The sequence below is a fragment of the Cibotium barometz genome, chromosome 46, assembly GCF_041138505.1.
Source record: "Cibotium barometz isolate CiBa-2024 chromosome 46, ASM4113850v1, whole genome shotgun sequence".
NCBI classification, from domain to species: Eukaryota; Viridiplantae; Streptophyta; class Polypodiopsida; order Cyatheales; family Cibotiaceae; genus Cibotium; species Cibotium barometz.
In genome coordinates this window covers 36,310,728-36,335,633 of record NC_141091.1, presented here as the reverse complement: position 1 = coordinate 36,335,633, position 24,906 = coordinate 36,310,728, and the positions used below count along the sequence as shown (strand labels likewise).

General features: G+C 43.8%; 1 protein-coding gene across 2 annotated transcripts in view; it reads right to left on the bottom strand.

Moving 5' to 3' along the window:
* LOC147612181 (uncharacterized) overlaps positions 1 to 23,889 on the bottom strand; it is a 45,458-nt gene extending 21,569 nt beyond the window's left edge. Inside the window, exons 1-5 of one of the 2 annotated variants that reach the window (XM_086784059.1) lie at positions 23,723 to 23,834; positions 20,234 to 23,613; positions 19,936 to 20,116; positions 19,737 to 19,849; positions 19,559 to 19,654 (exon numbers count right to left, since the gene is read on the bottom strand). In XM_086784059.1, coding sequence (XP_086640185.1) covers positions 19,559 to 19,654; positions 19,737 to 19,849; positions 19,936 to 20,116; positions 20,234 to 23,296 — 3,453 coding nt within the window. In that variant the 5' untranslated portion in view covers positions 23,297 to 23,613; positions 23,723 to 23,834. Of the gene's footprint in view, positions 1 to 19,558; positions 19,655 to 19,736; positions 19,850 to 19,935; positions 20,117 to 20,233 lie in introns of both variants that reach the window. The other variant, XR_015263664.1, reaches the window with a different exon arrangement.
* Positions 23,890 to 24,906: the final 1,017 nt, after the last annotated feature.

Sequence of the window (24,906 nt, the reverse complement as noted above, 5' to 3'; positions counted from 1 at the left end):
AGTCATCTCCTATCTGTACATTACACACTAGGGCCTCTGTTGTGGGTATCCCATGTAGGTAGTGTCACCAACCTGGACATTTCCAGTATGAAAGGGATCTCGTGGACTCCAGGATGTCTAAATACTTGGAAAGTACAAGCTTTGGGAATGGGGAATTATCCTAGAATACAAAGGACCACACTCCTAAAATTTAGGAGAGTTGCTATTTTTGGCCCGACTCCGATGGAAATCCTATTCGCGTCATTACATCTCGAATTGAGCAGATACCAAGAGTTGGCAAAGTGCCTATGACAGAATGTCTACCAGTTGGGATATTTTTAGAGATAAAGTTTATGGAAGAACCCATCCCTTAGATTGGGACATGTGGCAAGAAAGTGGACCAAAGTGAGACAAGTGGCCTAACACTTGTTAGAAAGTGGATCAAAGTGAGCCAAGGTGACCTCACACTTGTCACTTCAGCTATTGTGTGGCTCTCTACTTGTCATTGTAGCCTTCTCTTGCCATTTTAGCTCATGGGAGGCCCAAATCTATAAATTGGTGCAATCTCTCTTCATTAATAGAGGCACACTAGCCTCTACCACTAATACGGGTTGCCCTAATGATGGCTATTCTCTTTTTCTCTCTTTTGAAGGCTGCCCATGAAGAATACCGACTGTTGGGGACTGTTTTGGAGGCTTCCATCGCAAAGAAATAGTGAAGGTAAGGATATTTAATCATTCATTATGATTTTTAGCCATTGTACTTGTTGTACCAGCCCTTGTACTTGATGTACCAACCACTGTATTGGCTATACAAGCCCTTGTACCTACTGTACCAGCCCTTGTACTTGTTGTACCTACTGTACCAGCCCTTGTACTTGTTGTACCTACTGTACCTACTATACCAACCACTGTTCTGGTTGTATGAACCCTTGTACCGGTTGTACCAACCACTATACCTGATGTACCAGCCATTGTACTTGTTATACCGGCTAAATGGAGAGTCATACTTATTGTACCAGCTCTATTGCATGAAGACCCGTGGTTTTTGGGGAAGAATCAGTACCCACACGGAGGTATATGGATTATATTGTTGGCTCAGCATTTCTACAGCCTATGTTCCGGCTTGGTAGCCTCGTGTTGGGCTGTGTTATGGCATTTGTATATGGATAATCCGGCATCTCCCGTGGGGAGAGTAAGGCCCTCAAAGCTTGTACATGATATTATTCTCCTTGGGTAATAAAATACTCCAAAAGGGAGGGGGGAGGGTGTCGGCCCATTCCGGCCTCTATGCAATGTCACATGTGCAAGCTCCATTTTCAGCAGTTGTGGATGTTTTGTCCAGCTTTTATGTTTTACGCAAAGTGATGATGGATATGTGTTAAGGCTGTGGCCATGTTTAAGTGTTTTAATATGCATTGATGGTATCAACAAGTGTGTCAAAGGCCCTAGTCCCCAGGGCACCGCGAGTTTCATTGGTGTCAGAGCATAGGCTTCCTTGGAAGCAGAGGCTTCCTTTTATCAATAAGGAAGAGAAAAGATCTCAAGTGGGGACCACACTTACCATCATTGTTGTTAAGCATGGCAAGCCGCTTCATAGTCTATTAAGCAAGAGCATGAGCAATAGACAGCTTGGTCTAAGGATTTATGAATTCACAAAATTTATCTTGGAAGTATGGAGTTGGCTTTATGTGCACACGTTTAGCACTCTTTCCATATGGATATTGTGGATTATATTATCAAGCTTACAAGCAAGCTATATGGAGATATAGCTCAGGATACCTTAAGGATGTGGTGAGTCGGTGACGTGATATTTCTTTTGGCTTCATGACCAACCTGGCAAAGAAAAGCTAATTATACTTTGAGTTTGCAAAGTTGGTGCTTTTGCTATTTACTATGAAGTGTTTTTGATGTTCACTAACCCTTGCATAGTTGTCATGGTACGAAAATACGATACCGTACGAGAATTTTTGGTACGATATGAAATTTTCGGATACCGTACGTTAAAATACGGTCTTTTTTTTCACTTACAAACTAAGGAGCTTCAAGCTTGAATGTAAGCGAAGGTTTGGGGGGGGGGGAGTCTACAATGTTTGAGGAACCAGAACATGGAGATGTGTCTCTCCCAGTGTCATGTACACAGTGTGTATCTACCGTGTGCTACACGCACACAAGACTAGCTTCGAGGTTTGGGGAAGCTTGGAGCTAGGCAGGTTGATTGGCGAGCTGAGTTAGGGATAGACTAACGAGCGGGCACCCAAGTGTGGACGGGCGGGCGCCCAAGTGTGGACGCCCGATGACCGACCAAGAGCCTATAAAAGGGTGGCCAAGGTTAGTCATTAGTTCATAGAGTCTCGCGTGTCTTTGTGAGAGCTCTATGGCCAGGAGCTTGGATCTAGTGCAGACGTGCACCTACATTATGTAGCCGAGGCCGATAGCAGTCTTGAGGCCCGCGAGAGTAGCTTCGTGGCGTCACGAGGTAGAGATTAGTTGGCACATTCATCTAGTTAGCTCAGCTCATGGTTCGCTGGGGACAGCCAAGTCTTGTGGGCTTGCCCACGGCTGTCAAGGTTAGGAGGTGAATCAAGCATGTACCCCCTTCACGTTTGTTTGGTTTGTTGCAGGTTTGGAGTCTTGTACCAAGAGCGTTCTACGAGGAGATCCTATGAGGATTTGACAATGGTATCAGAGCAAGCCTCGTGAATGAGCAAGTCGGTAGGTAGAGAAAAAGAGGTCGAAGAAAAGGTATGAGTTCGCGAAGATTGCTGTTTTTTTGTGTATACTGCTGTTTTTTTCAAATTCAGCATGTTGCTTTTGCATCGTGGGAGCCCGTGATGAAGGCGTGGTCTTGTATGGGTTGTTTGCTTTGCAAAGAAGAAGGCTAGATGTGTTTTTAACTTTATGAACAGTTTGGAGAGAGAAAAGAAGAAAAAGCATGTTGGCTGTTTGTAAGAGAGAGAGAGAGAGAGAGAGAGAGAGAGAGAGAGAAGTAGCGATGGCTGTAACTGTGTGACACGTGTGGTTGCGCAGCTCTTATGAGCGAAGAAGCCAACTGCAAGAACGTTGCACCAGTACACGCAGGCAAGCGAACTGATCCACGCAAGCAACCAGACTGGTACACACAACCAAGCGTATGCATGGCCAGACGAGTCTTGCAACAGTCGGCCGGATACGTGTACTCGTTGGCGGCCAGGTAGGTTTGCAGTCGATCAAGTATGCACGCATAACCAGGCGTAGGCGCCCAGGCATAGGAAAGTGTAGGCAGGCGCAGGTGGCCAAGTCTATGCACAAGCGGCCAACTACACGTGCAGGCAACAGCCGATTGCAGGCAGGTACACATGTGCAGGCAGAGGCGGCCAGGTACGTGTGCAGGCGGCGCATGTAGGCAAGCGAACAAGTGGCGCAAAAAATAGTGAAAAGCATAGTCACGTGGTTTTTTTTTTTTGCTTTTGTTTTTTTATATTTTTTTAAAAAACACCTTTGCTTTCGTTTTTTTTAACATGCGCCTAAAAGTTTTATTAAACCCACACTTTAGAAGAGGGTTTAAAAACCCACTTATTGCTTTGTAAGTGTTTTTTTAAGCAAACCAGAAAATATCTATATATATTTTACCCCAAAAAAAAACACAAAAGCAAAAGCTAAGTTAGCTTTTGGAAAAGCCTATATATTCCCCTTAAGCGGGCTTCTTGCCACACGTCTCTCAAACTCTCAAGCTCTCTAGCACTCTCCTTGTGCAAGATAAATATTTTCTCTCCTCTTGCCCTCTTCAAGATGTCGACCCAAGAATCCGAGTTGGAGACCATTCCCGAACGTGAAGACCTGCCGGCTACGGAAGTCACCGATGCCGATCTTTTTGACGATTTTGTTTCAAAATCAGATTTCCAAGAGTTTAAAGTTGCTCTCGACGCTTCTTCCTCGGAACGTCAAGCACAAATCGCCGCGCAGATGCAGGCTTTACAAAACTCCATCTCTTTATTGACCACTACCCTATCTACTCTTTCGGGTATGGATACCTTGGCATCTGCTTTAGGCCCCAATATTACTCCGAAACAGTTTGGGGGCGAGCAAAAGCAGCGTACCAAGGAGATAGTGGACACTTGGCTACATAAGTGACAAGTCCATTTTCAGTTTCATCCATATGACCATGGAAAAAAGATCCAATTAGCAGCAGGTTTCCTCTCAGGCAAAGCTTTGCTTTGGTGAAAAGAACTCAACCCTAAACCAACGGTTCGAAGACGTCTTCAAGAAAGAGGATGACTATGATGTTGTTACCTGGTTTGCTACTTTGACCATGACCTCGCAGAACCTCACTTATGAGGTCTATCTCCAAAAATTTAGGGACTTGTAGATGAAAGCTACGAAGATGGATTCCACAACTCTTTTGGGTTTCTTCGTAGCCGGTTTACCCGACTCACACCGTTTACAGGTTAAAAACAATAAATGCAAAACTTTGGACGAGGCCATTCATTCCGCTCGTATCTATGATGATACAATGGTCTCTTCCAAGTCTAAACCCGTTATTGAGCAGGGGAACAAGCACAAAAGGAAGTTCTCCGCACCGTTGGCTAGCACGACAAAAGGAAAGTCTTCGGACCAACCTTTAAAGAATTCAACTTCGACCCCAGCGAAGAAAAAAAATCTCCTCAAGGCTTTGGAGCTCAAGGAGGGACGTTGCTTCATCTGCGAAGAAAAAGGACATATGCGTAACGAGTGCCCGAAGCAAAAGGGTGCAAAGACCAACACAAGACCCAAGCCAAAGGCAACTAACCAATTGTCTTTGACAGGTACGTCAGTTACCGTACTTTCTCGCCCTCGTACATGTTCTGATTGTCTATTCAACTCTAAAGTTTTTGGCTTGCATGATCTTCTCCGAGTTTATGGAGAAGTAAATGGCCATAGAATCAAAATTCTTCTAGACCCTAGCAGCTCAGACAATTTTGTTAATTACAAACTTGTGCACAAATTGGGTCTTAACACAACACCCAGCGATCATACCTATGAGGTACGTCTACCTGCGGGTCGGCAAGTATGGGATCGAAAGGTGGAGACGCTACCGATCCGGATTCAGGACTACAAAGATACTCTGGAATGTTATATTATGCACCTAGAACATGTAGACTTGTTATTAGGGATTGAGTGGTTTAAGACTCTTCAAGTCCAGATAGATTGGTCTAGTCATATTTTTCCTTTTGAACATAAGAACACCCAGTATAGTATCTTAGGTGATTGTATACATCCCTCTCACGGACCTCTTGTAAATACAATTGATTTTGGTAATATAACGAATTCTTCTTTTTATACTGCTTTCCATTGTGTATTGATTCCACTTTCTTCATTTCTCATACTTTCTATGGATGTCAATGAATTAAGTGTATTTGAAAGCAAATAATTAAAGAAGATACTTGATTCGTTTCAAGATGTATTTCCTAAGGAACTGCCATCGGGCTTACCACCTGAAAGGGCAATAGATCATCGTATTGACCTGATCCCTGGTGCTCACCCTGTTAGTATTCCACCTTACAGGATGAGCCAAGCTGAGGAAGATGAGTTGGCCAAACAACTCGAAGATTATTTGAGGATGGACTAGATCCGTCCAAGTAAATCACCTTGGGGTGCACCTGTGTTGCTTAGGAGAAAGAATGACAACACCTGGAGAATGTGTATAGATTACATGCGATTGAACAAGCTGACAATTAAAAACCGTTATCCTCTCCCTAGATCAAATGACCTGATTGACCAGTTAGCCAGAGCGAAATATTTCACGAAGATAGATTTACGTACTGGCTATCACCAGATACGTATTCATGAAAGGCATGTCGAAAGAACCGCATTTCGGACTAGGTATGGCCATTACGAGTTTCTCGTACTACCTTTTGGATTAACTAGCTCCAACCACTTTCCAGCAAATGATGAACGATCTTTTTCGTGAACATTTGGAAAAATTTGTGATTGTGTTTCTAGATGATATTTTGATATATAGTCGTACTCTTGAGGATCACGTTAGACACCTCACGATTGTCTCAGCTATTTTAAGACAGAATCGACTATATGCTAAATTAAGTAAATGTGAGTTTTTCATGACAGACATCATTTACTTGGGACACAAGATTACTAGAGATGGATTGAGCATTGACTATGGCCGAGTTCAGAAGGTTCTGGCCTAGCCTATACCGCGAACAGCGAAACAACTTCGTTCTTTTCTCGGTTTTGTTGTTTTTCTTCGAAAATCTATGCAGGAATACTCTTAGCTCACACTACCGATAACCGACTTGTTGAAAGGTCGTGGACGTAAGTCAAATCAACCTATCACTTGGAATAACGATCTAGATATGGCCTTCAGACTTTTAAAAGATAAAGTCAAGGAAGCATCTATCTTAGCATTACCTGATCTAAGTCGGCCTTATGTTCTTGAAACTAATGCCAGTGACTATGCCATCGGGGCTGCTCTATTTCAAGATGGTAGACCTATTGCTTTTGAAAGTAAAAAGCTAGACGACACTCAATTTCGTTGGCCAACCCTTGAGAAGGAGCTTTATGCTGTGATTCACGCTCTCAAGGTTTGGAGACATTATTTATATGGCTCCAAGTTTGTGGTATTGACTGATCATCAGTCAATCAAGTATGTGTGATGCGGATGATCTAAGAGGAAGAAAAGCTCAATGGGCTGAATTAATGCAAGATTTTGATTTTGAGATTCGTTATAGAAAAGGGTTCATGAATAGTGTCGCAGATGCGCTTCGTCGAATTAGAGAGGTGAATACTTTGTCGTTCACCGAGATTTCTACCAACTTATTTCAGTCATTGAGAGAGCTTTGCAGGATTGATAGTTATTTTGGTCCATTTTGGCAGAAGATCCAGGACGAGAGCTCATTGATTGACCAAGACTCAATGATTGAGCAGCCTACCATTCAGGCTGCAAGAGGTCAGTGGATGATTCGGAATGGTTTACTATTCCGTAATGACAAAATTTGTGTACCAAAGATCCCGGACATTAGGTCCAAGATTCTTAAGGAGTGTCACGACGCCCCTTCTGCTGGACACCCTGGGGTACACAGGACATTATCGTTAGTGAAACACACTTTTTATTGGCCAAAGATGAAAGGGTATGTAGAAGATTATGTTCTCAAGTGTGTTTGTCAAGCAAATAAAGCTCAACACTTTAGACAGGCTGGGTTGTTACATCCTTTGTAAATCCCACGTAATAAATGGGAAAGTATTTCCATGGATTTTATTACCGGATTGCCAAGAACACATCAAGGCCACGATTCTATTTGGGTTGTAGTAGATCGCTTGACCAAAATGGCTAGAGTTTTACCGACCTCGAAAACCATTACAGCTACGCAATTAGCAAGACAGTTTATCGAGCAATTGTTTAGACTGTACGGGTTACCGCAGGACATTGTCAGTGATAGGGACTCTAAGTTTACAAGTGATTTTTGGAAACTTGTTTTTGAGAAGTTGGAAACAACTTTGAATTTGAGTTCCTCATATCATCCTCAATCTGATGGCCAGACTGAAAGAGTGAATCAGATTTTGGAGGATATGCTTCGAGCATATGTATCCAAAAGATAGAGTTCATGGGAGGATTATCTTCCTATGTTAGAATTTGCATATAACAGTACTAAGCATACGAGTACAGGTTTTAGTCCTTTCATGCTTATGTATGGTTTTCAATCTAGATCACCTGTTACAGTGGGATTCTTCGGACTTCAGCATGATGCAGCACGTAATTTTTTGCAAGATATGCAAGAAATGTTACAAGTTGCAAAGGAATCTATTAGAAGTGCTCAAGACCGAGATAGATTTTATTCTAATAGACATCGTTCACCCAGAGAGTTCTCTGAAGGAACGATGGTGTATTTACGAGTTCCGAAAGATTCCATGACTTTACGGACAGGTCGATCTCCGAAATTATCCCCTAGATACTGTGGACCATTTCGTATTACACGACGGATTGGTTCAGTCGCATATGAATTGGATTTGCCTTCTCATGTGAAAGTTCATCCTGTATTTCATGTCAGTAGACTTAAGAAAGTACTGGGTGGAACAGACTAGTTAGTTACTCCTCAAGAAATCATAGATGTCGAGGACATGACATTTGTTCCACACGAACCTGAAAAGATTCTTGGATTTTGTGAAAGAAGATTGCGTAATACGCTTATCACGGAATACAAGATCAAGTGGAAGGATCATGTTGAGGAGGACGCTACATGGGAGACATTGACTACTCTTCAGAGAGATTACCCTGGCTTTTTAGTGAGCTCAGGAGTGAGCTCTTAGAGGAAGGGGAGTATGTCATGTGCACAGTGTCTCTTCGAGGTTTGGGGAAGCTTGGAGCTAGGCAGGCTGATTGGCGAGCTGAGTTAGGGATAGACTAATGGACGGGCACCCAAGTATGGACGGGCGGGCGTCCAAGTGTGGACGCCTGATGACCGGCCAAGAGCCTATAAAAGGGTGGCCAAGGTTAGTCATTAGTTCATAGAGTCTCGCGTGTCTTTGTGAGAGCTCTATAGTCAGGAGCCTGGATCTAGTGCAGACGTGCACCTCCTTTATGCAGCCGACGCCGACAGTAGTCTTGAGGCTTGCAAGGGTAGCTTCGTGGCGGTATGGGACGTCACGAGGTAGAGATTGGTCGGTACATTCGTCTAGTTAGCTCAGCTCGTGGCTCAGTGGGGACAGCCAAGTCTTGTGGGCTGCTGTCAAGGTTGGGAGGTGAGTCATGCCTATATCCCATTCACGTTTGTTTGTTTGCAGGTTTCGAGTCTTGTACCAAGAGCGTTCTATGAGAAGATCCTATGAGGATTTGACACCCAGTTGGATCTCCCAATTGTCTCCAAAAAAGAACCTGTATGGGTAATGCAATACCAAAGGTCTCCAGTGTAGCGTTTATGACTAAGGGACCGTCCTTCCACAAATACGAGCAGTGCATCTAGGGTGATAGGTTTAGGAAGAACTCTCTAGATCAAAATGGCCATGTCCAAATCTTCTCCCTCGTACATAACTTGAGGATCTGACTGCCTAGCCTACCTATACCAGGGATCTCCAAGTGATGTAGCAAGATTCTCTCATCCTACCAATCATGTGTACACTACCAATCTACCTTGCTAGATGTTTTAGGTCTCTCAGCAACCCCATATGGAATACTCAGTGGACACGAAAGTTGCGAAGTATTGCGGGCATTTGAGATCTTTGTTAAGCAAGATTTCTATTTTGAACCGTATGGTACGAATGGGTTCGTACCGGCACGAGAAACAACTATGAACCCTTGTATAGCCATGCAAGGAGAAAGGTGGTGTTGTTTTCCTTAAGATGGTTTCAAGGAAACATTGTTTATGGCTCCCTTTATTGGGATGGATTATATCTATAGAGATTTCTTTCTTGGACGAGATTTATATAGATATTGGGCTTCATAAGCAATTTCTATGGACGAATCTATCCCAGTTTATAGAGAAGAAATATTTAGATATCTCATGGATATGATGCTTTTATGGATAAAGTCCACCTCTAATCCAAGGTGTGTGGTTAGCACGGAGTATGTGGTAAGAGTTATGTTATACAAGGATTATGGTATGCAGGTCTATGGATTCCTAGACTTCTTTTCTAGGGATTTGGATCCATCCTCAGGTTTATATGGATTATTCTTTTTTACTCCCTTTATTTGGGATGCATTGGACTTATGAAACTCATCGTTCACATACCCTGTGTAGTGTTCTCTTGTCCTACGTGCTCTCTCGAAGATTGTTTCTACCATGTGTGGGCGGAACAATAGAGAGCATATGGAAGGGAACATAGGCACTTCAGAGGGTAGTGTCAAGCACAACATACCCTGTGTAGTGTTCTCTTGTCCTACGTGCTCTCTTGAAGATTGTTTCTACCATGTATGGGTGAAACAATAGAGAGCAGATGGAAGGGACCATGGGCACGTGAGAGGGTAGTGTGAGTTGGTGGCCGAAATGCCTATAAACTATGTGTAGCAGAAATGCTTATGGAACACCAGGCTATCTATGCGTGCGAGTGATTGTTTTATCTTGTTACTTGAGCCCACCTCTCATCCAAGGTGTGTGGTCAGAGTACCAACACGGAGTGCAAGTGGTAAAGTGGACATGACGCCTGGTTGGCACGGGACTTATGTCTATGAAAAGAGTCAAGTGGACCGATGCCTTGTTGGCAGGAGACTTATTTTGTCTCACCCATTTACTTGAGACATGGATTATGATATCTGGACTTATGGGACTGATTTGTCTCGCCCCATTTACTTGGGACATGGATTATGATATCTGGACTTATGGGATTGATTTGTCTCGCCCATTTACTTGGGACATGATTATGACATCTGGACTTATGGGACTGTTTTGTCTTGCCCATTTATTTGAGACATGGATTTATTTATTTTTTAAGGCCCTATTAGAATCACTATCTCCCCATACAGAGGCTAAGAGGTTCATTGTTCATCTCACCATGCATGTGAATTCATGTTTGGATTGTGAGAGGGCAATTCAATGAACACTCCACCATACACGTGGATTCGTGTTGCGATTGTGGAGTGAGTGTTTCATTGTTTCCACACCATGCTTGTTGATCAGAGTTGGGATTGTATGGGAGAACATGGGAACTGTTGGGATTGGGAGAAAGGATTGCCACAACTATGGAGAACCAGCTTTTCTGTCACCATAGTTTGTGCTCTTGAATGGCACCAATTTGTGTGCGTGGCACATGTTTCTGTGCGAGGCACTAGTTTCTTGTGCATGGCACTTATTTATGTGTCTTAGCACCTGGTTGGTGATTTTCATTGGCATATGATTATCTCATTGATATTGGTGATTGAGACACAATTGGCTCTTGAGCCTGTGTCTAGCATATCTTCCATGGAATTCTCGCCCATTTATTTTGGGACATGATTTTGATATTGGAATTATGGAGACTTATTTAGTCTCACCCATTTCTTTGGGACATGGATTCAGTTACTTTGGATTTTTGAGACCGTCTTGTCTCGCCCAGTTGATGGGACATGATTATATCTTGAATATATGGCTTGAAGCTTACAGTTGTGGACAACTTTTAAGAAGCTGGGGAGGATGTCACCAACCTGGACTGTTCCCAATATGAAAGGGGTCTGGTGGACTCCAGGATGCCTAAATATTTGGAAAGTACAAGCTTTGGGAATGGGGGATTATCCTAGAATACAAAGGACCACACTCCTAAAATTTAGGAGAGTTGATGTCACCAGCCTGGACATTTCCCAGTATGAAAGGAGTCTCGTGGACTCTAGGATGTCTAAATATTTGGAAAGTACAAGCTTTGGGAATGGGAGATTATCCTAGAATACAAAGGACCACGCTCCTAAAATTTAGGAGAGTTGCTATTTTTGGCCCGACTCCGATGGAAATCCTGTTCGCGTCATTACATCTCGAATTGAGCAGATACCAAGGGTTGGCAAAGTGCCTATGACAAAATGTCTACCAGTTGGGATATTTTTAGAGATAAAGTTTATGGAAGAATCCATCTCTTAGATTGGGACATGTGGCAAGAAAGTGGACCAAAGTGAGACAAGTGGCCTGACACTTGTTAGAAAGTGGATCAAAGTGAGACAAGTGGCCTCACACTTGTCACTTCAGCTATTGTGTGGCTCTCCACTTGTCATTGTAGCCTTCTCTTGCCATTTTAGCTCATGGGAGGCCCAAATCTATAAATTGGAGCCCTCTATCTTCATTAATGGAGGCTCTCTTGCTGCACACTAGCCTCTACCACCGTTGAAGGCTTCCCTAATGATGGCTACTCTCTTTCTCTCTCTCTTGAAGGCTGCTCATGAAAGTTTTGGAGGCTTCCATCGCGAAGAAATACTGAAGGAAAGGGTATTTAATCATTTATTATGATTTCTAGCCATTGTACTTGTTGTACCAGCCCTTGTACCGGCTGTGCCAGCTTCTGTACTTACTGTACCATCCATTGTACCAATTGTACCAACTTTTGTACTTGCTATCATTGTACCACCAGCTTCTGTACTTGCTATACCAGCCATTGTACCTACTGTACTAGTCACTATACATGCTATACCAGCATTTATACTTGCTGTACCTACTGTACCAGTCACCGTACCTGCTATACCAAGCATTGTATCTGCTGTACCGGCTGAATGGAGAGTTGTACTTGCTCTACCAACTCTATTGCATGAAGACCCGTGGTTTTTGGGGAAGAATCAGTACCCACACGGAGGTATATGGATTATGTCGTTGGCTCGGCATTTCTACAGCCCATGTTCCAGCTTGGTTGCCTCGTGTTGTTGGGCTGTGTTATGACATTTGTATATGGATAATCCGGCATCTCCCGTGGGGAGAGTAAGGCCCTCAAAGCTTGTACATGATATTATTCTCCTTGGGTAATAAAATACTCCAAGGGGGGGGGGGGGGTCGGCCCATTCCGGCCTCTATGTGGTGTCACATGTGCAAGCTCCATTTTCAGCATTTGTGGATGTTTTGTCCAGCTTTTAAATGTTTTAATATGCATTGATGGTATCAACAAGTGTGTCAAAGGCCCTAGTCCCTCGGGCACCCGCCGTGAGCTACATTGGTATCAGAGCATAGGCTTTCTTGGAAGCGGAGGCTTCCTTCTATCAGTAAGGAAGAGAAAAGATCTCAAGTGGGGACCACACTTACCATCATTGCTGTTAAGCATGGCCAGCCGCTTCATAGCTTATGAAGCAAGAGCATGAACAGTAGACAGCTTGTTGATCTAAGGATTTATGAATTCACAAAATTTTATCTTGGAAGTATGGAGTTGGCTTTATGTGCACACGTTTAGCACTCTTTCCAGATGGATATTGTGGATTATATTATCAAGCTTACAAGCAAGCTATATGGAGATATATCTCGGGATATCTTAAGGATATGGTGAGGGGATATTTCTTTTGGCTTCATGACCAACCTGGCAAAGAAAAGCTAAGTATACTTTGAGTTTGCAAAGTTGGTGCTTTGGCTATTTACTATGAAGTATTTTTGATGTTCACTAACCCTTGTATAGCCATGCAAGGAGAAAGGTGGTGTTGTTTGCCGTGAGATGGTTTCAGGGAAACATTGTTTATGGCTCCCTTTATTGGGATGAATTATATCTATGGAGATTTCTTTCTTGGACAAGATTATGGACGAATCTGTCCCAGTTTATAGAGAAGAAATATTTGGATATCTCATGGATATGATGCTTTTATGGATAAAAGTCCACCTCTACTCCAAGGTGTGTGGTTAGCACAGAGTATGTGGTAAGAGGTATGGTATACATAATACAGGTCTATGGATTCCTGGACTTCTTTTCTAAAGATTTGGATCCATCCTCAAGTTTATGGATTATGTTTATGACTTTCTTTTACTGGGATGGATTATTCTTTTTGGCTCCCTTTATTTGGGATGCATTGGACTTATGAAACTCATTGTTCACATACCCTGTGTAGTGTTCTCTTGTCCTACGTGCTCTCTTGAAGATTGTTTCTACCATGTGTGGGTGGAACAATAGAGAGCAGATGGAAGGGAACATGGGCACTTCAGAGGGTAGTGTCGAGCACAACATACCGTGTGTAGTGTTCTCTTGTCCTACATGCTCTCTTGAAGATTGTTTCTACCATATCTGGGTGGAACAATAGAGAGCAGATGGAAGGGAACATGGGCACTTGAGAGGGTAGTGTGAGTTAGTGGCCGAAATGCCTATAAACTATGTGTAGCAGTAATGCTTATGGAACACCAGGCTATCTATGCCTGCGAGTGATTGTTTTATCTTGTTACTTGAGCCCACCTCTCATCCAAGGGGTGTGGTCAGAGTACCAACACGGAGTGCAAGTGGTAAAGTGGACATGACGCCTAGTTGGCACGAGACTTATGTCTATGCCAAGGGTCATGTGGACCGATGCCTTGTTGGCAGGAGACTTATTTTGTCTCGCCCATTTACTTGGGACATGGATTATGATATCTGGACTTATGAAACTAATTTGTCTCACCCATTTACTTGGGACATGGATTATGATATCTGGACTTATGGAGACTTATTTAGTCTCACCCATTTCTTTGGGACATGGATTCTTCAGTTATATTGGATTTTTGAGACTATCTTGTCTCGCCCACTTGATGGGACATGTTTATATCTTGAATATATGGCTTGAAGCTTAAAGTTGCGAACAACTTTTAAGAAGTTGGGGAGGATGTCACCAGCCTGGACATTTCCCAATATGAAAGGAGTCTGGTGGACTCCAGGATGTCTAAATATTTGAAAAGTACAAGCTTTGGGAAGGGGGGATTATCCTAGAATACAAAGGACCACACTCCTAAAATTTAGGAGAGTTGCTATTTTTGGCCCGACTCCGATGGAAATTCTGTTCGCGTCATTATATTTGAAAGTGAGCAGATACCAAGAGTTGGCAAAGTGCCTATGACAGAATGTCTACCAGTTGGGATATTTTTAGAGATAAAGTTTATGGAAGGACCCATCTCTTAGATTGGGACATGTGGCAAGAAAGTGGACCAAAGTGAGACAAGTGGCCTGACACTTGTTAGAAAGTGGATCAAAGTGAGACAAGTGGCCTCACACTTGTCACTTCAGCTATTGTGTGGCTCTCCACTTGTCATTGTAGCCTTCTCTTGCCATTTTAGCTCATGGGAGGCCCAAATCTATAAATTGGAGCCCTCTATCTTCATTAATGGAGGCTCTCTTGCTGCACACTAGCCTCTACCACCGTTGAAGGCTTCCCTAATGATGGCTACTCTCTTTCTCTCACTCTTGAAGGCTGCTCATGAAGAATACCGGCTGTTGGGGATTGTTTTGGAGGCTTCCATCGCGAAGAAATACTGAAGGCAAGGGTATTTAATCATTTATTATGATTTCTAGCCATTGTACTTGTTTGTACCAATCCTTGTACCGATTGTACCAACTACTGTACTTGCTATACCACCCATTGTACCGACTGTACCAGCTTCTGTACTTGCTATACCACCCATTGTATCGATTGTACCAGCTTCTGTACTTACTATACCAACCATTGTACCTGCTGTACTAGTCACTATACATGCTATACCAACATTTGTACTTCTTGTACCTGTTGTACCAACCACCGTACCTACTGTACCAGCTGAATGGAGAGTTGTACTTGCTGTACCAGCTCTATTGCATGAGACCCGTGGTTTTTGGGGAAGAATCAGTACCCACACGGAGGTATATGGATTATGTTGTTGGCTCGGCATTTCTACAACCTATGTTCCGGCTTGGTTGCCTCGTGTTGGGCGGTGTTATGGCATTTGTATATGGATAATCCGGCATCTCCCATGGGGAGAGTAAGGCCTCAAAGCTTGTACATGATATTATTCTCCTTGGGTAATAAAATACTCCAAGGGGGGGGGGTTGGAGGGAGGGGGGGTCGGCCCATTCCAGCCTCTATGTGGTGTCACCTGTGTAAGCTCCATTTTCAGCATTTGTGGACGTTTTGTCCAACTTTTAAATGTTTTAATATGCATTGATGGTATCAACAAGTGTGTCAAACACCCTAGTCCCCCGGGCACCCGCCGTGAGTTACAGTTGCGATTTTTGGCCCGGCTCCGATGGAAATTGTGTTTGCGTCATTACATCTCGAATTGAGCAGATACCAAGAGTTGGCAGAGTGCCTATGACAGAATGTCTACCAGTTGGGATATTTTTGGAGATAAAAATTATGGAAGGACCCATCTCTTAGATTGGGACACGTGGCAAGAAAGTGGACCAAAGTAAGACAAGTGGCCTGACACTTGTTAGAAAGTGGATCAAAGTGAGACAAGTGGCCTCACACTTGTCACTTCAGCTATTGTGTGGCTCTCCACTTGTCATTGTAGCCTTCTCTTGCCATTTTAGATCATGGGAGGCCCAAATCTATAAATTGGTGCCCTCTCTCTTCATTAATAGAGGTTCTCTTGCTGCACACTAGCCTCTACCACTGTTACAGGCTGCCCTAATGATGCCTACTCTCTTTCTCTCTTGCCTTCAGTATTTCTTCGCGATGGAAGCCTCCAAAACAATCCCCAACAACCGGTATTCTTCATGGGCAGCCTTCAAGACAGAAAGAAAGAAAGAAAGAAAGATTTTATTAACGTCTTCCATAAGACCAAACTCGGCCTATGAGACAAATCAGTGTACCTGTGTGGGGTATCCTCTGTCATCCCAACAAAATGAAAAAGTACTGAACTAAAAAGCTGAATCTGGGTGTGCAATAAGTACAATGAGTGGGGGAGGTGATGAAGCTCTACTACTAGGAGAATGCAAAGCTATATGCATGGAGTATACAATCATGATATGCAACCTAGCTAGCTCCATCCTCTACCATACTGGAGGTATAGAATGGTATACATCAATGAAAGAAAGAGAGAAAGAGAGTAGCCATCATTAGGGCAGCCTGTAACAGTGGTAGAGGCTAGTGTGCAGCAAGAGAACCTCTATTAATGAAGAGAGAGGACACCAATTTATAGATTTGGGCCTCCCATGATCTAAAATGGCAAGAGAAGGCTACAATGACAAGTGGAGAGCCACACAATAGCTGAAGTGACAAGTGTGAGGCCACTTGTCTCACTTTGATCCACTTTCTAACAAGTGTCAGGCCTTGTACTTGTTGTACCAGCCATTGTACTTGTTGTACCGGTTGAATGGAGAGTCATACTTGCTGTACCAACTCTATTGCATGAAGACCCATGGTTTTTGGGGAAGAATCAGTACCCACACGGAGGTACATGGATTATATTGTTGACTCGGCATTTCTACAGCCTATGTTCCGGCTTGGTAGCCTCGTGTTGGGCTGTGTTATGGCATTTGTATATGGATAATCCGGCATCTCCCGTGGGGAGAGTAAGGCCCTCAAAGCTTGTACATGATATTATTCTCCTTGGGTAATAAAATACTCCAAGGGGGGAGACGGGCCCATTCCGGCCTCTATGCCGTGTCACATGTGCAAGCTCCATTTTCAACATTTGTGGATGTTTTGTCCAGCTTTTATGTTTTATGCAAAGTGATGATGGATATGTGTTAAGGCTGTGGCCATGTTTAAGTGTTTTAATATGCATTGATGGTATCAACAAGTGTGTCAAAGGCCCTAGTCCCCCAAGCGCCGCGAGTTTTAGGTAGTTCTCCATTTTTCCCTGTATTTTTCCTTGTTTTCAGCAGACGTGGGGCTGTAGTGTGCTGGCTCGCTGATTTCAGACCTAGCCGACTTGACGTGTTGCTACCCGACCTTTGTCAATGCTAGCCGAATGTGATTTTTATGGCCAACTGCCTTTTTTCTTGGTCATGAGCATTCAGGGCTGCTGTCGGCCTGTTTTGGGCTGGCCGATCAGCAGCCCAAGGCCATATATATATGTGGCCCTGCCCCCCACACATTTTGTACATTGTGTATCAGATCTTGTGTATAGAGCAGAGTTTCTACAGCTTCTCTCCCTCTCTCTCTCTCTCTCTCTCTCTCTCTCTCTCGCTCCAACAGTTGTCTTTCATTTCCGTTGTGCATTCTGACAGTATATACCAATGGAAAGTTCTAGCTATTTTCCAAACTCAACAAAAACTACGGCCTTCAACCCTTGGAGCATACTCATAATTCTTTGAATCAACAACTTCATCATTCATAGCATTGGTATCAACATGCACCTATTGCAATAGAGTGCCACGTATCCATACTCCAGCTTAATCACGTTTTGGAAGAGCATTGAGCATGTTGTGAGCCCTTGCCTACGGATAAGTTGCTAGTTGCCATCAAGTTAGGACCACATCGGTGAGTTGTGTCCTGCACACACACTGACACATCTCACCTGTACATACATGTGGACAGACACCAATGTGCGCAACCCATGGGCAAGCATAGGTGCCACATGGCAAGTGATGACATGGCACATTGGGCAGTCATAAAACAAGATGACTAGCAATGATGGGACCTATATAAGCGCACGTAGGAGAATCATCATAATCATCTGCATTTCTAGTGTGGGCTGGCCAAGAGATCTTCAACAATGTTTGGGCTGTGATTTGACTTCTTCATTTCTCAATCATCTTAAGTCCAGTCATAACACTCTTTTCTTGTACATAATACAGATCAATGGTTAGGACTCTTGCATGCGTTGTATGTTTGATTCCGCCACACTCTTTTCTATCTCTGAAAACAATAGCACATAGGCACAAGTGTTCTATAGTCGGTATTAGAGCATAGCGAAAAACTTCACAATGTGAAATTCACATGTCCACTAATACAACATAAAGATATACCTAGATGAATCCAAGAACATGCCCAAATTCACCTTATAAGAAAGTGCAATTTATAACCTCATGGAAGTCATCCACAAGACAATATATATACCTAAATGAATCCACGAACATGCCCAAATTCACCTTTTAGGAACGTGCATGTTATATACTCATAGTAGTCAACCCACAAGACTACATAACTATCAACTCCATTATGCATAGTATGGACTAGATACTATGACATCCCCACTAATGTCATCAGGTGTAGAACTCTGTATCAAGATATGCTCTCACACAAGCACTCCACACACACACACATAAGAGCATATATTCACGCAAAGCCCTTCGTCCACAAGACAATAAACCATCATGCATAGTATGGACTAGATACTACGACATCCCCACTTCTAGTTGTTCTCTCTCTCCACTACTCGTTCTCTCTCTCTCTCTCTCTCTCTCTCTCTCTCTCTCTCTCTCCGATGGAGATATTTCACCCGCCATAGCCTAACTCTGTCTCCCTCATGTGATGCTGCAACTCCTATGTGCCATACCCTAACCCTAATACCTTACACCACTCACGTCATCACGACCCAAGCACAGGTGCAAGTCATGCACAGATACGTCACCATGGTAGACAAATCACTATGAATTTGTCTACAATCGTGAAACAGGCTCTAGATGGGACTCAAAACTTATCTCTCATTCACTCTTAGTAATCAGGCAAGATAATGTGCACCCTCATGGCCAAAGGGGGCGGGATTCACAGCTTTTCACACACCACAATAGCAAAGTGCTTCCTTCAAAGGACCTTCATGGCATTTCCACTCCCCGGATCAGTTAGGACAGCCTCACTTTTTTTCCGACTTTTGTAATTTGTTCATACCTGATACATGATCAGTTTCTTGGGGGCCACCCCCCAAAAAAGAAACTCGTGTATAAACCCTCAGACTGAGTTTCTATCACTTCTCTTGAGATGAACGCAACACTCAGCCATGATGAAGGCTAGCATTACAGAGAACACACACACACACATCTTTCACCCCTCTTGCAGCATTTCATCATGTCACATAGAGTCCTGCCTTAAGCTACAGGTTACTTCAGCCAAGCATGGAATGAAGCAGCACCCTGAAGTACAAACTAGAAATACATCCCCCGCAGTATGTTAGCAAACAATACACACAGCTCTTCCATGCCATTCGAATGAGGTCAATATTTTCTTTACCATCTCAACTTAAACAGGAGTAAAGTCATAGAACTCAAATCATAAAAGAAAGACAAACTGCATTCTTGTACAACAGTAGTGATCAGATAAGATTGTGGACCGAGGTGAGATATCAAAGCATCCAAACTGACTTTACCTCCTCCATTTCTGGCTCGTAGCAATACTCCATCACCCTCTTCACTACCTTCTTCTTACTCCTCAGGCTGCTTGAGCCTGTTTCTACTTCATCAACCTTCAATCCAAGGAACAAAAGAAACAGTGAAGCACCTTCAAAGTGCAAAAGCCTTTGCTAACTTGTGGAACAGGCGGCTCACCTTCTCCACCTCGCACATGAAGTAATCATCCATAGAATGGATTCGAGGAGCACTTCCTCCATTCATTACCTCCACGTCACGCAAAGCTTTTGCTAGATAGCTTTTGCCACTGCCTGAAAACAGGTACGTTTGTATGAGTTCCCAGATTCACATCAGCAGGCAGATAGCGATCAAATACTCGGCACCCAATGCTTCCAACCTGGAAGGCCCCGAAGGATTACAACAAACCGATCCGGCCTCGTCATTCGGCCAGGGTTTCTGAATATGTTGACAGCATCAACAACTTTTGATTTCCCTAATTGCTGAGGTGGGTGGGATGGAAATTGTGAAGGGTGACTGCCAATATGACTAACGGGTACTTGAGACATAAAATGCATTCCCTGCCAGCATTTGCGCCCAAAGTTGAAAGCAACATAATGGAAACCAAGTTACTCGGGCACACACAAAAAAGGGCAAAAAAGTGACAGCAAACAACATAATTGTCTTTGGTTGCTCACCAACTGCTGTGGATGATGCAACTCCTGTGGTCCAAAACTTTGGCTTTGAGAGGGCAGATTCAGTCCTTGCTGTAGCTGGTAGCTCTGTGAATGGCCTGAAGAACCTTGTAAAACTGGAGGTCCTGCAGACGGGAATGTTGTAGAAACTGGAGGTGGAGGTGGAGGTGGTGGGGCATCCTGAGGGGGATAAGCAGAGGAAGGTGGTGGAGGAGGAGGTGAATTAGGTGGTGGAGGATCAACAGAAGCTGCAGCTGGTAGTGGAGGAAAATTACTAGGCAGCTCATGGGCACCTGGCCCTGACTGGTAATGGCCAACCTGGTGAATAATTCCACGAAAACCTTCAAGATTGGCACTCCCATCCACTGTTTCGCGAGAGACCTCCTGCGCAGCAAAATGGGCATAGTATGGTTGCACACCTTGTGAAGACGTTGGTTTCTGGTTTTGATGAGGAACATGCTGATAATGTTGAGATTGAAGTTGATGCTGAGATAGCTGTTTTTGTTTCTCTTGCCAGTGCAATTGCTGTTGTGGTTGACCTTGATGTAGTGTCACTTCTTGATGAACATGGCTGTTAATTTGCGAAGGTTGGGCATCTGAGAAAGTTTTCTGCAGCTGTGGAGATACGGCTGGAAACTGGTCCAAACTATCCTGATGCCATGACTGCCATCCTTCGTACGACTGTGCAGGGTGTGCGAGCTCCTGCCACTCTCGGGCGAGAGCTTCCCTTGGATGCTGCTGCAAAGAAGATCGTTGGGGAGAAATAGGAATTTTCTGCAACATATTATCACGTTGATGGTCAGCAGATGGCTGTTGCCAGCCATCCTCTTGTTTCTTGTGAACCATCAGTACCTGTTTCTGAGGCTGGCCTTCATGAAGATGAACCTGACGCTGGGAGGAGTAGTTCAATTGCTCGCTGGAAGGTTGCTGTTGTGCGACCAGATGCTGCTGTGAAAGGTTGCTGTTGGGAAGGGTGAGGGACTGACGAACCAAATTATGTTGTAGCATGTTGATCTCAGGCTGGGGCTGAGAGGCTTCAAATCTCATCATCTCTTGATTCTGGTGGTAAAATTGATCTCTATTACCATGCAGAAGCTGCTGCTGCACACTAACATTGTGCAGTTCAGCAGACTGCAAACTACCCATCTTTTGCATGCTTTCATCTCGCTGCTGAATTTCTCTGGCAAGTTTTTCAGCCCTCTTGAGAGCTTCCATGTGTTGTTCCTCTGCTTCCCACTCCTGATATTGCCTGTGCAAAACTTCTTTATTTTGATGCCCCCCTTCAACCTCCTGTCGATCCATTTTTCTAGCTAGTGGTTGAATACTTTGTGAAGGATGCCATCCTCTCACATATAAACTCTCCTGCGAAAGAAGTTTTTCACTATCTACACGATCATCCCACAGTGCATGCCTGTCGGACGGTTCTTCAGTTGGCCAACTAGACAACCTTTCCTCTGCACTTCTAGAAAACTTTGCACCTACAACCTTGTCTGTGATGTTCTCCTGCTTTTTTGTACTCTCGTTTTGTATTCTCAAAGCTTGTCTCTTCTGCTGGTGATGCTCATCTGTTTGACCTAAGCTTGTGCCCTTGACCTCCCGTTTCAAGAGAGAATATGAAGACTGATAACCTGTCGGCTTGAAAAAAAACTCTTCTTCTTCAAGCCCCCCTTGTTTGCTCCTCAGCATGGACTGGTCATTTACCTGTTTCATCTGATATGGAAAACGTCGATGCATGGGGGATTCAGAATTGGAGTCGTCGTCATCCAACAAGCCCTTCTCTATTAGCAACTCCTCCTCCCGTGAAATAGGCTGCTGCCCTGTCATGGGATACTTTCTCTTCAAACTCTTCTTCTGAAAGATAGGTTCCATGTCTTCTTGCACCTGTACACCTCCTTTCCTCTCAGAGGTTTTCAACTGCAAGCCATGTTGGAGTAGCAGTTCCTCTTCTCTTGACATTGGCTCTCTGATAGGAGGAGACGGCAAACCACGCTCGATCAAAATCTCTTGTTCTCTTTTTGACACCCCATTCGCATCACGTTTCCGGCCCAGTTTGTTTTCAAGATCATTTAAAACGCTGACTTGACCAGGCCCAGAGCTGGAAGCCCTAGAAACTTCCAGATTCTGTGCAGTTTCTGGTGCAAATGTTTGTGTGCCATCATGAGGGTAGCTCCCAGAGACTGCATAAGGCCACTGTGTAAAATCATCAGCCTGAGGAACCCATCCCTTGTCTTCATGCAATTCACCTGCATTTGTCAAAGAAGATTGAGCTCTCTCTGAAAGTCCATCTTTGCTAGGTATCAGCTGATTTCTTCCCTTGGCAATCCCTGTTGGCGATTTGATGCCAGATGTTTGCCTCTTCACGTCCTTTCCAGTCTTCACTTCCTCACCAATTTGATATAAATCCCCTCGGAAACCAAACCCTCTCATTTGTGGACTATCACCTCTAGTCTGCCTTTTCATTGGCATATTATCATTGTTTTCAACCCTTGGTACTTCTACTACCGGTTTTGGCGCATATGGCTCACCTGATTCGCGTACATGTGGAAATCTATCAACCATTCCTGCAGCTCTCCATTGCTGCTGAAGAGACATCTCCCTTTCAGCTTCAATCCAATCGTTTGTCCCTCCAAGCCTAGAGGGGTCTACACTCATATTGCCACCGGGAGTGAGACTTTGTTCCACCAATCCATGGTGCCTTGTTGTGGGAAAGTGAGGAGGCCCTGGAAAACAAGCCTCTGCTGATTGGAACTGCTCATGCAATGGTTGAGGAAGCCGTTCATTCCTGCCCTCGACAAAAGGAAGATGATGCCCTTGCGAAAAATAAGACGGATGAGGGGTTGAGTTGATCACATTACCACCTCTGAAGCGGGGTTCAAGCATTACCTGAGGACCTGCTGCAAATGGCTGGCTTGGATGAAATGCTTCAAATTGCATATGCGGGGCTGGTTGTCCAGGATGCAATATTTCATATCGAGGATGGGATGCAAGTGCATGGTTAGGAGGGCAGAAGGGAAAATGAGGGGACAGGCAAACAGGGCAGAGCTGGCCATGCATATTAGCAGGCATGGGGGACCAAATGTGTCCAATCTCTCTCTCTCTCTCTCTCTCTCTCTCTCTCTCTCTCTCAGAGTAGGTTCCTCTATAGCAGTAACTTGAGTGCCCACCCGAACGCAGCTTGGTGGCGCTACAATTATGAGCTCGGACTCACCGCTAGGCTACACAACCGGCTTTTCTCTCTCTCTCTCTCTCTCTCTCTCTCTCTCTCTCTCTCTCACACACATTTGTCCTCTCATTTGTCGCAAAGATTAATTGTCTACATCATATGTCCAACATCCAAGACGAGATAATCTCTCCGAGCACAACCTCTCTTCTTCCATCTTTTCCTGTTGGGTTCAAGAACAGACAGCATTATCAATGAGCTTCTGGAAACACCCCAACTCTTTCTGTAGTTCAATGCACACCTGCAAAAGCTCTCTGCGACGAGGCACTAACCTCTTCCACGCCTTCTCCGCTTCCAAGGCATCAGTTTCTGAGAAAGGATCGGGCTTACCTGCGCGGGAGATGATGAATCCCAATGCGATGCTGAGATAATCTGGAAACCCTAGAAGCTTAAGAGTTTAGATATGTATACACACACGTGTGGTTCTTGGAACTGTATCATCATTATGTTACACACGGGGCCGACCATCACCTAAATCTTTGCCCGCCCAAACAACGTCATTTTTCCTCTTACCCAATAGGAAACTTGAAAGAAAAACAATTAATGAATTTTTTAAATTTCAACCAGCCCTTTGGCACAAAAGATGATCTCTCTCTCCCTCTAATTCTCACTCAATATATAGCTTGCTATAGAGAAATTCTCTCTCTCTCTAATTGTTCTATGGAACAAAAGAATTTAAATCTCACTCAATATATAGCTCGCTATAGAGAAATTGTCTTAAAACTTAAGGGAATAGACAATGTTCAAAAAAGTAAGAGGCCTCATTAGAGGCCTAAAAAGGGTGTACAAGAAGGAATTTCACAAAAACACAAGCATAAGGAAGAGTTGTCAATTGTGAAGGCTAAATGTGATTCTCTTAAAGGCTCCCCACGATGGTGGCCAGAATGTCATCTTGAACATATCCTCAAATGCGCTCGAATAATGGCTTGGGAGTTGGTGCATCCACTTGTTGTTATGAGACTGACACGAAACACTGAAAGGTAAGGAAAGATTATTTTTATGTAAAAGGTTTGCATATAAATAAGGTTCAGAGGATTTCAAATACAAAATACCTAAGCAATGGTTAATAGGCATTAAAGTTAAAGTAAAAAGGGAGTAAATAGTGCACAATGGAAGCCCAAGAGACACACTTTGGAGTTCTACATGGAGCAACTGGAGTACAAGATAACCTTGAAGGATCATTGAAGCAAATATCAACAAGGAGGAATCAACGGAAGAAAGAGTATACTACTAGCTAATCACTCTATTATCTCTCGAAATTCATAGCTCCCAAACTACTGAGCTGATAAAAGTTTAAAATGTATGAACAAAAATTCCTATGGAGGAAAATTTATGAATACTACCCTTATGTCTATTACTGACTCTTAGAGGGAGGGAGGGAGGGAGCGAGCGAGAGAAGAGTCCCCTACGCTGCACGAAGAGAGAGAGAGAGAGAGAGAGAGAGAGAGAGAGGGGG